We start from the raw sequence: 16,103 nt of genomic DNA, 5'->3' as shown, positions 1-16,103 counted from the left end.
TCTGGATTGTGGGACTGATAACTGAATCTGGGGCCCAGAATTTCAAGCAGTGACCCTGGATTTGAGGTCAGGGCTACTTTTGAAATGATAGGTGAGGTGTCTTAAGGTCAAGGCATTCAAATTAGGGTCAGGGTTAAAGGTAGACTGGTTTATTTTGGGGAACTGTGAAGGTTTAGAGTTAGAGAATGTCATGAAAATTGGGATAAATGTATAAAATAGGATGTGATTAAAGTCTTTTTGGGGTATTTTATGCCTTTATAAGAGAATGAACTGTAGAAAGCTGAGAAGAAATGAGGGGAAAGAGAAACTGGAAATGACATGAAACAATGTTCTCCAGCAGACTCAACTCAGGAGTGATACATGGTCAATGCCTTTAACCTCTGGGCCACCAGGATATCCGCATTCCAGGATATCTGTGTTTAATTTTGGGGTCATTGGTTGAATATTTCTGCTGTCTTGGTCTATTCTGGACACATGACATCTACTGCATGTCTGTCTGTCCTGGGAGGAAGAGCCCTCCTCTGTTGCTCCTTCTGAGGTTTCTTCCAGTTTTTCCATTAAAGGTTTTTTTAAGGAGTTTTTCCTTATTCAAAGGTTGTAAAAACCCCCCTGGGGGCGGAAGATTTGTGATATTGGGCGGTACAAATAGGATTGACGCAACTTGACTTGAATTATAGTTGAGTTGAAGTGTAGTATCAAAGCCAAGACATTAAAATAGCCTAAAGGTCAGGGTGAAGAGCAGGGTGAGTTATTTTGAAGGGAATGGTGTACATTTGGAGTTAATGTTAGGGAAAGAATTCAACTGGGGGTTTATTTGAGGATTTGGGTGCTGTGGAGGTTAGGATGTGACTTTAAATACATTTTCTCCACAAAGATAGAGGATCAAAATGCGTGTGTGTGTGTATGTGTGTGTGCATGGAGTCATCACATGACTCAGCAGTGTTTATACCAACTCAACCCAGGCACGACTACACTGGCACGCTTAAAAGACACACACACACACACTTTTATCAGGTGATTGTTCTTCTGTCAGCTATCAGGACTCCCTCACTCTCCCTCCCTCTCTCTCTCTCTCCCCAAATATGACTTTGTTTTCTTGCACAGTGAACCACACAGCAGCCTCAAACCTCTGACATGCCTGAGTCTTCCACAGGGGGAGATCTTAAGTATAATATGGCAATGTGGTCAGTTTCTTATTCAAGTTCCTCAGTCCAACTTCATGTGTAAGCTACATATAGTCAGAGTGTGTTTGTGAGCAGACCTTGAACAAAGAGTCCTGCTGGCTGCTGGCTGCTGGCTGAGGGTTGGGCTTTGCTCTCCACACTGAAAACGTCTTCTCAGAGTCCGACAGGATCGGACGCAAAAGGCAAGACAAGGTAACGGAACACACATATTTATGCATTTTTAAGCGAAAAACGCCTTTATTTGTGCAGATTTTACAAGAGACTGGTGGTTGGACCATTGATTTAAGATGATTATGGATGGGGGAGTTGACTTAAGATGTATCAAGACTTTGGAATAGAGTTATAACTTCTTATTACAGCCTCTTATCAGAAGTTATTTTTTTTATAAATAAGGTTATGATAATGAGAGCGAACTTTTTGAGCCTTTCCATTCCAAATCTCGTTATTTGTGATGTCAGTGTCTTTTTTTTCCGCGTATACAATAACCGCTGTAGAGATGCGACGGATGGACTGTGGAGATGTGATTGATGGACTATAGGTTTGTGGCTGTTTGGGTCAGTTGTCTGAGGTTTTCCAGTGAAACGTCAGATGCACCTCAGCGTTTGGTCACCGACTATTTCAGAGCCTGTGATCCTCCCGGCGTCCTGACGTCAATTTATAAGGACCCAGCAGTGCCGGGGCGGCAGGCAGATAACAGGCTGAAGGAAAGAGAAAGAATAAGAGAGCCGGACCATGCTGATCTGATTTTCCCCATAAATTGCTGAGCATTCTGGTAGGAATTTCTTTATTTCATTTTCATTTCTTTCCTTATTATTTATTTATTCTTATATATTATGATCTATAGCCTAATACCCCGATCTTCTGTCATGTTTTTGATCCTGGCTCTCTGGCAGTGATTTTCTTATTAAGAGCGAGTATGAAATGGTTTATGAGTCGGTATAGTCGCAAAAAATGGTCGGGCATCGGGATTTTTTTTTTTTTTTTTTTTTTTTTTGGCTGTATCGGTATCTCTTTGTGTGTAGCAGGAGCATCTAAGCAGCATATAATAATGTAAATGAAGGCTTTCTTTTTAATTCGCCTTTGTGCTCTGTTGGTCAAACAGAGGCTCATTGTGTCCTGTTCAGAGGCACCGCAGCGTTTCAGTGAAAGGCTTTCTGCTGTCTGACAGGTTGTGTGTCTCTGCCCAGCTGATTTAACACAGCAGAGCTGAGGGCAGACCATGCCAAGTCATGAAATAGGCTATAGCTCAAAATCACAACATTTAAAAATGCAATAAATGAATCCAGATGTTATTCATATCTGATATAGGCTGAGCTTGTAAGGAGAAGCCCTTTGATATAGAGGATGAAGGGGATTCCTCTGTACTCTACCTGACTCTTCATCAGCATGGCAACCGCATCCCCATAGCAACAGTTAGTAAAACCAGTACTCTGTGTCCTCTCTCCCAGCTGTCACTAAATAGACTTCATGGTAAAGACCTGATGGAGAGCACTGGTCAGCATCCACCTCAGAGGAGTATTATAAGACAACATATAACAGCATAGCTCTGTATCTCTCACCAGAGAATCTGACCACGAGCCTGATCGGAAAGAAGAGAGGGGGGTCCCAATCCTGAGAGTGTATGTGTGTGTGCAGCCATGGGGAAGGACTACTACAAGACCCTGGGCATCCCCAAGGGCTCCAACGAGGAGGAGATCAAGAAGGCCTACCGGCGTATGGCGCTGCGCTTCCACCCTGACAAGAACAAGGATGCCAATGCAGAGGAGAGGTTCAAGGAGATCGCAGAGGCCTACGAGGTCCTCAGTGACCCCAAGAAGAGGGTCGTCTATGACCAGCTGGGAGAGGAAGGTGAGAAGTCTGCCTGTCTGTTTATTTGTCTGTCTGTGTCTGTATAATGAGCAGGATCATTGAGTGAAAACCGGTCAGAGGGTGCAGGCTTCAGCGCTCTGTCAATGAAGCCTTGTTAAATGGGCGTTATGATGGATTAAGTTGTTATTGAAATAGCTCAGGAACAGACTCAGCATCTAATATCACAGTGGAGGACTTTGGTGGGCTTTGGCCGCTGAAGTAATAAAGCTGTGTCTCCTCCATGTTGTCATGTTTGTGTTTATGTGCAGGTACATGAGTGTGTATTGTTATCTGTAGTGTCAATAACACTCAACTCAGCTCTGATTCCTTTCAGTCCACCTCTAGTGAAGTGTGTGTGTGTGTGTGTGTGTGTGTGTGTGTGTGTGTGTGTGTGTGTGTGTGTGTTTTAGCTGACAGACAGATGGCTTAAGATCATTACGTGGTTGAGATATGAATAGCAGCGACTGCTGTAGTTTGCATTTGTGGGTGTTTTGTGCATGTGACTCTGTCAAGATAGGTGTGTGTGGGTATTAGTGCGTGTTTGTGTGTGTGTGTGTGTGTGTGTGTGTGTGTGTGTGTGTGTGTGTGTATGTGTTGGATGGAGTGACCTGGTATTTCATGAGTTCCTCCACCTCCAATGCTGTTGGAAGATCGGTGATGCTGTGGGATTTTTCCCGCCCACGTGGGCTCCACTCTTCTCTCTGCTGTTACCCACACTGCGTCTGGAGTTCAGATGAATGTGTGTTTCAGCTGGTGGGTGTTTGAGTGTGTGCATTTGCATGTGAGGTTTCACGTTCCTCTTTCTCTCTTTCTCTCTTTCTCTCTCAGGTTTGAAGACAGGAGGCAGCAGCTCTTCAGGTGCTCCCGGCAGCTCAACGTACCACTATACCTTCCATGGAGACCCTCACGCCACCTTCGCCTCCTTCTTTGGTGGCTCCAACCCCTTTGACATGTTTTTTGGCTCCAACCGCGGCCACAACCGCTCAAACGGCTTCTCCTTCCACAACGACCACAGCAATGACGCAGATCAGGACATGGACATGGACGAGGATGACCCCTTCGCTCATTTTGGGAGACAGTTCGGCTTTCCAGGGGGGATGAACAATGGATTCCCGGGGGAAGGCCGCAGGAGGAGGGGGGCGCCATCAGAGCGCCTGGGGACCGGTCGAAAGCACCAGGACCCTCCGGTGGTCCACGAGCTGAAGGTATCACTGGAGGAGATCTTCCACGGCTGCACAAAGCGCATGAAGATCACCCGCCGCAGGCTGAACCCAGACGGCAGGAGCATGAGGACAGAGGACAAGATCCTCAACATTATCATCAAGAAGGGCTGGAAGGAGGGGACCAAGATCACCTTCCCAAAGGAGGGAGACGAGACCCCTGAGAACATTCCTGCTGACATAGCCTTTGTGCTTAAAGATAAAGGGCACGTCCACTTCAAGAGAGACGGTTCCAATATAATTTATAACTGCAAGATCAGTCTAAAAGAGGTGCGTCCCGTTCCGTCTTACCTCTCTTTCCTCTGTCTTACTATCTGCTTTTCTATCTATCAGTCTTCTCTCTTTGTCATGGTTCTACATGTAGATGAGTAGATAACACTGCTGAGGTTGGAGACTTGATTCCCGGTGGAGCAAGCTAAGCAGAAATTTAATGCATTCATGGAGCTACGAAATCTTGGATGAATATCCAAAAATGGGATATTTTTCACTCCCTTTCTTTCTATCATTCTTGTCACTCCAACCTGGGCAAACAGTGGATGTGTGCCGGCAGAGAGGTGTGACTGTAATTGAAGGGTAGGATTATGTCCTGGGTGGATGGTCATATAAAACATATTGAAGAGTGACTGTGCATATCTGTGTGTGTGTTGCTGGAGGGCAGAATCAGTAATGAACAGAGTCTCTGTCACTGCAGTGTCAGAGAAGCAGCAGGAATGTGGTGTCTTCGTGTGACTGGCATAGAGCCATCGTCCTCTTCTTGTTCTGTCCGCTGTGCACAAACACACATGCAGGCAGGCACATATAAAGCTTCACATAAACATGCATGCAAGCACACACACACACACACACACACACACACACACTTGCATCTTCAAGTGTATTTGCAAAGACGCTTGGTTAAAGATGGATTGTGGTGACAATCCAGACTTCTATTACTATGACTGGCAGGACATTTAATTAGCCACTCCTATGAGGGCAACGAGTCCAGCACAACTCTGGTCTGTCTGTGAATTACATAAGCTTTAATGTTTCTAATCGCGCTGCCACTTACTGGTCTACACTCCTTGTAGTTAGCATAATGGCAGGTGCTCTCAAAGAGTTGGAGATGTCAGGGGAGTTGTTTTTTGCCAATTTTGTGCAGTTTTCCTCTAAAAGCAGCTCTGACTCATGAATTGCTACAGAAGTGGTGCACTGGGAAACAAGGGTGTCTGCACACAGCACTATTGTGAAGACAGCCTGGTTAATGAGACCACATTAGAGTTTATTGAGTCACATTAAGCAGGAGATGGTACTTGATCTAACCTGCACACTGATTAAGTTTGCATTGCACGACTCCCACAGCTAAGTCCTTAGCTCATACAGCAGCCAGATAAGAGACTTAAGTCTGATGCTGCTAAAGGAGGGATGGGGGGGGGGGGGAGAAGGAGATGTGGATGGGGGTGGGGGGTATCCGGGGAATATCAGGGAAGTGGGTCAGATGATTCAGTATCCAAAGCAAATAAGAGCTCATATTCCACTTCTCTGCTCTGCTCTGTTTCCCCGAAGATGTGATGCTTAAATGCTGCAGTGAAAAACACAGCACCAGCTACATGCTGCACACCAGACAACCTGCCACATGATAGATGTTGCACCAGTACGTAACATATATTTATATATATAACGTAGCCAGCAAGATGATTGTTTCCATTTGCAAGAAAACTCTGCAAGTGCTCATATACAAACAGAAGAGGAGGTTTTTCTTCAGCAGATATAGTTATTTTTGTCATATTTCGACTGTTGTATGTTTGCCCTGGTATTTGATTGCTCTTTTTTTTCTGCCTGAAGCATGCCCAGATGAGCAGCTTGTTTAGTGCCGCTGAGCCCGTGTGACCAAACTGTAAACTCCAGGGAGAAACTGCTAGAGGCAGCTTCGATGTCTTCACTGTGACATCAGTCAGAAACAGTTAGAGAGCTTAGCATGACTTTGACACATTGATTTCCCTGAAACCGACCCACACCTGGATCTATAGGCTGGCTCTCTCTGGCATTAATGATGCTCCTGAAGTGTTCTGCTATCATCAGTACACTGTGGCACTGCATCTATAGCTCCTGGCACCACTGCACTCAGATCAGTAGCAAAACCCACATCCAAACACACATAGGTGCTAACTGTAGCTGTTGGGCTCTAACGGATAAGTGGCTTCTGCTCCACCTCTGATATAATTTAGAAAGGCAAATAGACTAGTCAGGAAGTGTGTGTTTTAATCCTGTCAGTGCATTTAAATACAGCGATAGTAACCAGTATTCAGGACAAACATGTACGAAGGGTATGTGTGTTGGTGTATCTATACTAGTGAGGACTGAAATGACAGGACAGTCTTGTGAGGACTCTTTGGTTTGTGAGGACACCTAAGTAGTAATATAACTGTTTAGATTAAACATGTAACAAATGTGGTTCAGGTTAGGGAATAAATGGAAGTCTATTCAACATTCTCATATGTAAAGCAAAATCAAAGTGTATGTGTGTTCGTGTCGGTTTCTAGAGCTGTGTTGTCTGAGCAGAGGTTTATGCAATCAGTGGGCCCTCAGATCAGCTGGCGAGTGTCATGGCAACCCGTCTCTGTGTGTAAAGACTTGTGTTAGTGAATGGAACTGCTCATAACAAGAGGATGAGCCAGTAGTCTCCATCACAGTCATAGGCTAAATCACCCCCTAATGTACAGTATGTAGTGGGTAAAAGGAGGCTGATGTCATGGCTGGAAAACTGAAGCAGCTGCTCTGCCTGACTGAACTTCACCCGTCCACGTGTCCATCCTGTTTGTTAAAAAAACCACCAGACGAGACAAGAAAATCCCCAACTGTCTTAATACAAAATTGACCACGTAATGACACGGACCGGGTGTCAGAGGTTAAGCACGTGCCAATACAGGCAAAATCACTATTACATCATACCCAGCTTGTTCACTCAACATGATATTTAGAGTTGGTTTGTTTTGAGAAAATCGGGGGGGGGGGGGGGGGGGGGGGGGGGGCATGAACCCCATTCCATCAAAAAGGTTACCTTGAGTAGTAAAGTTTAATGAAATTGACTTAAGATATTAAAGCTCAGGCACTGAACATGAATTCCCTCCTAGATGGAGCATTTCCATTATAACCAGCTACTTTTGAGAGGTCCTTGGTGCCCCTCATAGATATTTTATCTCATTATTTGCTAGGTATGCACCCCTCTTGCATGTAACTTGAACCCCTTTCCACAGAATAACATCTCTACATTTAAAATTAATATTTTTAAACTGCTTTAGTTGTACCAAGGACTCAGTGAGCAACAAAAGTTAACCAGAAGTCCCAAACCTTTGTACTTTTATTTGAAGTACAGCAGAAAACTGAGCAAGAAAGGGGTGACATGCAGGTCTCCAGAGGGATTTGTGATCAGGTAAACTGCAACCACATGGCCCCTCTACCTTTTTTGTCAGATGACCCCCCCCCCCCCCCCCCCCCCCCCCCCCCCAAAACCCTGTCAGTTGATGCCACCATTTATTTCAACCATTTATCCATTAGATTTACTCTTTCAACTTTTTATCCATTAATTATAGCTATTTCAACCATTTATCAATTACTTTTTGCTCAATGTTTATCCATCGCTTTTAGCTATTTTTAACTGTTTAACAATTTCCTTACGTTTAGCTATTTTACCAGATATCCAATATTGCTAGTTATATATTTTAACAATTCTTTAACTGTAATTGTAAACTAGCAATTTTAACAAATTATCCATTACATTAAGCTAACCATTTTAACTGTTTATCCAAAGCTATCTAGTTTTACCATTTACCCATTACTTTTCACTATTTCAACTGTTTGTCCATCACTTTTAGTTACTTACTGTTTATTTGAACAATGTCCTTACTTTGAGCTTTGCAGGTTATATATTTTAACAATAATTGATAACTTAAAGCTAACCATTTTAACTGTTTATCCAAAGCTAGTTTAACTATGTATCCACTACTTTTAGCTAACTATTTCAACTTTCAATTACTTTTAGCTCACCATGTATCCATTACTTTTACCTATTTCGCCAGATATCCAATATTGTTAGTTACTTGTTGTTAGTTACTTTAAGCTAGTTTAGCCATTATTAATTACTTTTAGCTAACTATTTCACTGTTTATCCATTAATTTTAGCTCTTTCAATCAATTACTTTTAGCTTAGCATTTATCCATTATTTTTAGCTATTTTAGCAGTTATCCAATACTTTAAGTGAACTGTTTTAACTGTTTCAACTTCTCTGCTTGCTTGCTAACTAGTTTTTGGGCACTCTCAACATGAGGCGTTCAGGTGTTAAAGACTCAAATTGTAATATCTAGTTTTTTCAAATCAGTTTAGCTTCTCCACAATCTCTCCACGTAGCCCCAAACAACTGCTCCTATAGTGAATTATAGGTCATCCACAATGGCTTTCCATCTTTCTGTCTCCACACCTTTATGGTATTTATTCACTGACCTTATTTGGTTTTGTAAATCATTTTTAACAGTTGCTTAGGAAAGCTTTATATAAGAAAAGTTTTTTATTCATCAGGATGTTCATTCACAGAGTTGTGGTTTTAAATAGTTTTCTATTCAGCACAAATCTGGTGAATGATGCTCACTGGAAAGCCTGTGAAGTCGTGATAACCACAGGTCTCTGTGTTTAGTTTAGAGCTCTCTACGCTCTGACTGGCTTCATCAGGCATTGTGATAAGGAGGTGAGGCTTAGTGTGTGTGTGTGTGTGTGTGTTCTCTTTCCTCGTCCTGCCAGCCCATCTGACAAGCCCTCCAACTATTTACGAGCTCAGCCGATTCCTGCCTCACTTCATTAGCCCCGGCTATGAGACCGCTGCTAAAATTAGTCCCCTGTGCAATGTGTAGCCCCTCCAACACTGACACAGTTACACATACACCCTCAACACACACACACATACACAACACACACATACACAACACAGAAAGACCGGAAAACTTTTCTACTGCCAAGTCCTGTTTTCCTAATGTTCCTGTTCCAAATGCTGTTTTGTGGACCCCACAGTGCTGTAGTTGATACTAAAACGATTTGTCAGTAAGGCCTACTTTCTGTGTCTTTCCTTCACACACACACACACACACACACGATGAACACACACACAAAACACTTGGAGGTTTGACTTATTAGGATGACGTACTGGGGGAAGATAAACTAAAGTTTTTTGTTCATGGAAACATGAAGTCATCAATATATTCATGGCTTTGGCATTTCATTCCTTCTAAAGATATTAACCCTCTCAATCTCTTTCCTTTCCTCTCCTCTCCAGGCTTTGTGTGGCTGCACAGTTAGCATTCCCACACTGGAAAACCGCATCATCTCGCTCCCCTGTCACGACATCATCAAGCCAGGGACAGTGAAGCGACTCAGAGGGGAAGGCCTGCCATTCCCCAAGAACCCGTCACAGCGCGGTGACCTCATTGTGGAGTTTTCAGTCCGTTTCCCCGACAGGATCCCTCCTCAGTCCAGAGAGATTATCAGACAACACCTCCCCCAGTCATAGGAAGACTCCATAACCCCACACTCCAGACTAATTAAAGGCCCAAACCCAGAAAACCAACCCTTAAAACTCCTTCATCAACTTTTCCTTTATATTTTGACCCTCATCGTAGTAACCCTTCCCACTCCCAGTACCCATGTCCTGCGTTAATGCACCAAGCATTAAACAGACACTGTTGTTTGTAGGGACTTCACAGTGGGAGGAAGAGGGAAGAACGCCAAGACGAATGGCAGTATCAGGATGTAATTATTTGTGTTTGTTTTGTCTTTTGGCCCAAACACACACACACACAGACAAACACACACACACACACAAACACACACACACAAGCACCCGAGCAGTGGAGCGGTGCTGAGGATGGGCTCAGCACAAATGTGGCTTTTACCGGAACTTCTTTTCTTAACTCAGTTTTTTATGGATTTATCAGTGGTTTTATATACTGTCCAACTCTCTGATCCTCGTCTTTTTGTGATAGGATGAAAGCGTGATATATTTTTTAAAAGACACATTTTTTCCAGGATTTCCTTTTCCAAAGGAAGTTTCAAATAGGAATTATTTATTTTTACCTTGAGTGTACCGGCAGCTTCAGTGTGTTCAGTGCATACCCTAGTTTTAACATAACACCCCCTCTCCCCACCCACCTTCCTCTCTCATGCTTTCAGCATAATAAAGCATTGTACTTAAAGTCTGTAGGCCGTTTCCTGTTTAGTATGATCTGTCTCCCCAAAATCAGTTATATTATGATCCGTGCAATGCCACAGTACACTTAAAATCCCACATTACTCTAAATAATATTATCATATCCCAGCTGCATTGGAAAACGTGGAATGACAATCACATACTGTAAGAACAGTGTCAGCTTGGATAATACAATCTGCACATAATATGGGTGCTTTCCCTTCTGAGCCGTGTGGCTACTTTGAACTGAATAGTCTGGCTCGCAGTCTGAGAGACATTTAGGTGCCTTAGCCCGGTGTCATACCACACACACAGGTCATATATACAACCAGCCATGTTCAGTGCACAACGGACACTGCCCTGTGCCGTGTTAGACATTACCATTGGGGGCTGGTAATCTTGGAAAAACAGTAAGTAAGCAATGAAGTCAATCTCAATAAAGTAAATCTCCATAATGTACTGTATGTGAGCAAGGACAATAGATACGTTGATGAAGACTGATGAATTTTGCCAATGCATCCCTGTAAAGTGCCGTACAGTAAAGATTGGACGTCCCAGAGGAATGCACGCATGACTTTAATCATTCAGTGTAGCTGAAGTCCGTAGTAAATAGTTGAGATTCCTCTGGGAAAGCCAGCTTTGTTGTGTATATTCTGCTTTCTCTTGTGCCATTTGAAGGCAAATGTCTTGGTGCTACTGTGAGCAGTGCCAAAAACAGACCACCTTGGTGTCTGTTTTTTTTGGTTTCATGGAGTCCTCAGTTTGTGATTTGATAACTGCTTCTGTCCTCTGTAACATCTGTACATCGATCTTTGCATCTGTTTTTTCAAGTAGAAAATACCCTGTTTAAGAAACAGGTTTTGTAATATTGCAGCAGCTGTTCTCTGTGTCAGCTGCAGAGGGCTCCTTTCAGCTCTTCCTACTGTAGTTTATAGCAATGATAAAATGTATGTATGAGTATGGTTTATACAGACAGCCCTAGTAGGTCATATATATATATATATATATATATATATCATGTGTATGGGAAAATGTTTGAATGCGACATGTTGATAAATGCACTTTTACGTCATAGAAGATACTGATGAAACTGTTAGATGATCAGAGAGACTTGAACGACTTGTCTGAGTTTGTGAGTATCCAGCCTCTGAGAGCCTCCAGGGACGCCAGACTGTGGCTACAACCAGAATGCACATGTGCTGCTGCTGAAAGACTCACCGTCACTGCTTATGTGCATTTGCCAATATTTATGATCTTTTCAAAATGGCAACAAATAAACCAAATGTGTGAACTTAACAGTTTGTGTGATTTGAGTTTCTCTTTCAAGAATTAAGATGACTTTGGTCAAATTTTTCAAATTATTCAAATGTTTCTCATGTTCTATGTAAACGTCATATCCTGAATAAGATCAAAACTAGAATAAGACTGAAAACTGAGATACTATTGAGCATGTAAACCTATTAATTGATCTGCTATCAGTCTATTAGGAATAAATAAAGGGAGCTAATAAATCATTTTTGGAATCTAGTGTGATCAAACATTGGTGAAATGTTTAACTGTGTGCTATTTTGGTGAGTTCATTGGAGTTTGGATGTTTTCCATCAGTTTGGATTACATATAAACAAATTAAGGCAGACTTTGACCTCACCTAGTTTAAACACAGACAGACAGTTACCCTCAACTGATCACCGATCCATCTACTGGAGTCGTCTCAGGTAAGAACTGAACCCGTACACCAACTACAGTCTTGACTGAAAACCAAAAAGATTTGTTTTGACTTCATATTTAATCTATGCACCATTTGCTGACTCTATTCTGCTGCCAGGTCAGGAGGCAGTCAGGGCAGGTGATCTGTGTTAAGAGATCATGTGAAACAACTGCAGTGGTTGATGAAAAGTGTATGTGTGTGTGTGTATCACATGGTAAGGATATAGCAGACAATTAACGAACCATGGAAAGGCTCTCTGGGATGTGCTGCAGTAGCACCACACTGTGACTAATTCCATATAGCTGTATCAGCTATTTCGAGCAATAAGTCTGGGTTCACGGAGAGTTTATATTTCCACTGAAACACACTTTTCAGCTCTGAGGATGAAAGAGAAAGTAACAAAAAGCAGCTCAAAGATTTTGAGCTGTTGCTTGCACATATAGGGCATATATGCACACAACTCCTGCTTCCTGCTGTAGTGCAGAAGTTAATGAATTCAGATGTAAGTGATAATAAGTAACAGAGTGTTATGACTTAGTCATGATGACTGGCCTGCTGCTGAGTCCACTTCCATAAGAGTGTCTACATGTGAACACCTCATAAACTCCTCTAATCTGTCAGCTCCTCAGAGTTGGAACATGAGCGCCTTCTTGACCCTCTCGACGGGGCAGAGGATGCCCATGGTTGGGCTCGGCACATGGAAGAGCGCTCCAGGACAGGTAGAGATGTTAGTTCAGGCAAACCATGTTTCTGGAGATTGATAATGCTGAAATGATTAGGAAACAAGTGTTTTGGCTGTGTGTGTATCCATGTGTTTTCAGGTGAAGCAGGCGGTGCTGGCAGCTTTAGACTGTGGGTACAGACACATTGACTGTGCGGCCGCATACAGCAATGAACAGGAAGTGGGAGAGGCTCTGGCTCTCAGGGTCGGTCCTGGCAAGGTGAGAAACTCTGGTGATGCTTGATTTAGATATTGCTTTTTGACAGTTCACTCTTGGCTTTGGAATCTCAACTCAAGGTCCATTTACTTGCTCGTTCCAGAGCTTTCAAACGTATCAGTTCATCAGTAGATGTAATTTGGTCAGTTGTTATGGAACTGCAGAGGTTCAGTGATTCGAAGCATTTTTTAGGACTCTTCGTCCTTGTTGGCTTAAAAAGTTGAGCTTGGCAGTTCAATCTTAAGATTTACAACTGCAGATAACTAAATAATTTCAAGGTCCACTTACTGGCTTGTTCCAGAGCTTTTGTGCTTCAAGTGCTCAGAATAATGAAAAGTTTGAACATCCTTGAATTACATGACAATGGAGCAACAATGTGCTGATGAAGACAGTGTGATAAGGTTTAAAGTCCTGCAATAAGTAAGTTGACCTTGAGTTTTGAGTTGAATATTTGCCAACTTCATTTTATTTATCATTATGTTTAATGTTGATAATCAATTTGCTCACATTTGATTCAGATGACATATAAGTAACTGAGATTCAGCTGATAAAGTAGAGAATATATACAGTTTCTAAGATATATTGAATATTTGGTTTTGGTTTGGAAACTGGAAACTAGAGTAGGTTTAGGGCTGGATTTGGGATCAGGATCCAGGTTAGAGATATGCAGCAAATAGCTGGCTGACATTTTGTAGAGTATGTACTTTTTAACATCTGACTACTGACTGAGTATCAGTCAGTCAGACCATCCAAATGTTTCCTTGAATTCAACAGTAAGTGGCTTGTAGACCAGTTACCCTTTTTTCCCTCCAGGCTCTGCGTCGTGAGGAGCTCTTTCTAACGTCCAAGCTGTGGAATACCAAGCATGATCCCCAGGATGTCGAGGACGCATGCAGGACGAGTCTGGACCATCTGGGTGTCTCCTATCTGGACCTGTACCTTATGCACTGGCCCATGGCATTTCAGTGAGCAGTCTCACACACACACACACAAAAACAAACTGATAGATTATGGATCAAATTTCCTGAAGCAGCCTTTGTGTATGTGTGTGTATGTTTTAGGCGGGGGAAGGAGCTGATGCCTCGACGGGAAGATGGAAATGTGTGTTACTCTGACACACACTACCGAGATACTTGGGCGGCCATGGAGAGTCTAGTGGACAAAGGTCTGGTCAAGGCTATAGGGCTGTCCAACTTCAACGCCAGGCAGACTGATGACATCATCAGCATGGCTAAACATAAACCTGCAGTGAACCAGGTACAATAAAGAAACTGCATGTGATTGTGATTACCAATAAGCTTTGATAAGGTTTTCACAAATATGTTGAAAAACCTGTATAATTGTGTGTCTCTTTGTGCCGCAGGTGGAATGTCATCCATATTTGTCTCAAGCAGATCTGCTGGCTCACTGTCGGTCAGTGTAAATATGCTTTATTCCTTTTTTTCTGGAGGTTAGAACTATCAAATAATGTTCCTGCTGAGCCAGTAACAGTGCTCATACCTCTGCCTCAGGTCAGTGGCGGTGTGTGTGACAGCCTACAGTCCTCTGGGCAGTGGGGACAGACCCTGGGCTTCTCCTGATGAGCCAAGTCTCCTGGAGGATCCACGACTGGGAGCCATTGCCCGCAGATACCAGAAAACACCTGCTCAGGTCATACTCAGGTAAGAAAGGAAGTCTTTCAGTTGTACATGATTGAAACCAAGACTCCATAGTTCTGTTATAACCTTGGATTACATTAACATTTGTTAACACGAGTGAAATCCCACACACATCTGCAGGTGGCACGTTCAGAGGGGCGTAGTGTGTATCCCTAAAAGTGTGACACCGTCCAGGATCCAGCAGAACTTGGAGGTGTTTGACTTTTCCCTGTCAGAAGATGACATGAACCTGATTGAATCCTTCAACCGGAACGAGCGCTTCATCGTCCCAAAAGTTGAGGTGAGTCTCTCACCTCAGAGCTCTTATGACACCTCACAAGATTGCAAAACCACTTCCTGCCCTGGACGCAGACCATGTACAAATTACTCAATGTTTATATATATAACAGCTTTCACAGTCCAAAATGTTAACTGCAGTAAACTCCCTGCAGGGACAGCACATGGCTGAAACATCAGCCAGTTTTAGATCTCCATGAATCTCTGATATGCAAAGAGAGGTGATCCTATTTCTTAGAGAGCGGGACTGTTAGGTGTTGGGTGAGATGTCCTCACTCGTGTGCAGTTATGCTTTGTATGCTGAGAATACAAACATTTGTATGTAACTAAAAGGTGAGCATAACTAATTAGTTTGTTTTTTTTCCACAGAGGGAAGGCAAGAGAGTGTGGAGAGATGCAGAACACCCTCATTTCCCTTTCCACGATCTTTACTGAGTCTACACACAACAAGGAGTCCAATATTTTCTTTTTGAAGATAATTGTCACACTGAAGAAAACAAAACTGTGATCAAAATATGTGTTACTTTTTCTCTTTGGGATAAATTGCCTTAATATTCAAGGGACTATATTTGTCAGGAAATTGAAAAACTCACACTTGACTCTCCTATTAATTTGTCTGAAATCGGTTGTCCTCTCTTTTCTACCCTGAAATCTTTTCTCATTTAGGTGCAAAATATGGACAAACTGGTGTGTTGTTGTACTGAATTTATATACAATGATTACGTTTAATTGGACCCTGGTGTTTTCATGTATGTTCACAGTTGCAGACAAAAAGTAAAAACGTGTCCTGTGTATTGGTTTTATTCTGTTTACTGGGTCTGATAGTGGATAGAAATTAGTTGCCTCATTCGTTTCAGTGCTACAACAGATTTTTGCTTAAGACAGAGGTTTTTTTGCAGAAGCATAATTCCAGCTTGACAGACCAGATGATCAACGAAATACTAGCTTGTCCAGAAAGTTGAAGCTTGGATATCTGGGCCTGCAGCCAATCAATAAGCAACGGACCAAGTGGATTCAGGTGATGGCAAGAAGCACAAGAGATGCCACATCTGCCCTCTGAAC

The 16,103-nt window shown here is 42.7% G+C and overlaps 2 protein-coding genes across 3 annotated transcripts; both read left to right on the top strand.

Annotated features, from left to right (window-relative positions):
* Window positions 1-1,123: 1,123 nt before the first annotated feature.
* On the top strand, window positions 1,124-11,465 carry dnajb5 (DnaJ heat shock protein family (Hsp40) member B5). Of its 2 annotated transcripts, none has more exons than XM_042422476.1 (4): window positions 1,124-1,376; window positions 2,747-3,032; window positions 3,861-4,522; window positions 9,553-11,465. In XM_042422476.1, exons 2-4 carry the CDS (start codon window positions 2,822-2,824, stop codon window positions 9,784-9,786), a joined length of 1,107 nt encoding a protein of 368 aa, XP_042278410.1. In that variant the 5' UTR covers window positions 1,124-1,376; window positions 2,747-2,821; the 3' UTR covers window positions 9,787-11,465. The 2 variants fall into 2 exon arrangements, with proteins under 2 accessions (XP_042278410.1, XP_042278411.1); XM_042422477.1 differs by lacking the exon at window positions 1,124-1,376 and adding an exon at window positions 1,431-1,956.
* Window positions 11,466-12,807: 1,342 nt separating this feature from the next.
* On the top strand, window positions 12,808-15,833 carry akr1a1a (aldo-keto reductase family 1, member A1a (aldehyde reductase)). The gene is made up of 8 exons (XM_042421788.1): window positions 12,808-12,888; window positions 12,991-13,110; window positions 13,921-14,072; window positions 14,169-14,364; window positions 14,471-14,520; window positions 14,619-14,768; window positions 14,886-15,045; window positions 15,411-15,833. The coding sequence occupies exons 1-8, from the start codon at window positions 12,808-12,810 to the stop codon at window positions 15,474-15,476; spliced, it is 975 nt and encodes a 324-aa protein (XP_042277722.1). The 3' UTR covers window positions 15,477-15,833.
* Window positions 15,834-16,103: the final 270 nt, after the last annotated feature.

The sequence above is a fragment of the Thunnus maccoyii genome, chromosome 9 (assembly GCF_910596095.1).
Source record: "Thunnus maccoyii chromosome 9, fThuMac1.1, whole genome shotgun sequence".
Classification (NCBI taxonomy): Eukaryota; Metazoa; Chordata; class Actinopteri; order Scombriformes; family Scombridae; genus Thunnus; species Thunnus maccoyii.
Note: the sequence above shows the minus strand (reverse complement) of the source record. Positions and strands in the feature narration are given on the sequence as shown.

Excerpts from the sequence above, each read along its gene's own strand:
- dnajb5 (XM_042422476.1), top strand. The coding sequence starts at position 2,822 with ATGGGGAAGGACTACTACAAGACCCTGGGCATCCCCAAGGGCTCCAAC. Across the intron at positions 3,033-3,860 it reads TGACCAGCTGGGAGAGGAAG|GTTTGAAGACAGGAGGCAGC; the intron begins GTGAGAAGTCTG and ends TTTCTCTCTCAG. Across the intron at positions 4,523-9,552 it reads GCAAGATCAGTCTAAAAGAG|GCTTTGTGTGGCTGCACAGT; the intron begins GTGCGTCCCGTT and ends TCTCCTCTCCAG.
- akr1a1a (XM_042421788.1), top strand. The coding sequence starts at position 12,808 with ATGAGCGCCTTCTTGACCCTCTCGACGGGGCAGAGGATGCCCATGGTT. Across the intron at positions 12,889-12,990 it reads GGAAGAGCGCTCCAGGACAG|GTGAAGCAGGCGGTGCTGGC; the intron begins GTAGAGATGTTA and ends ATGTGTTTTCAG. Across the intron at positions 14,073-14,168 it reads CACTGGCCCATGGCATTTCA|GCGGGGGAAGGAGCTGATGC; the intron begins GTGAGCAGTCTC and ends TGTATGTTTTAG.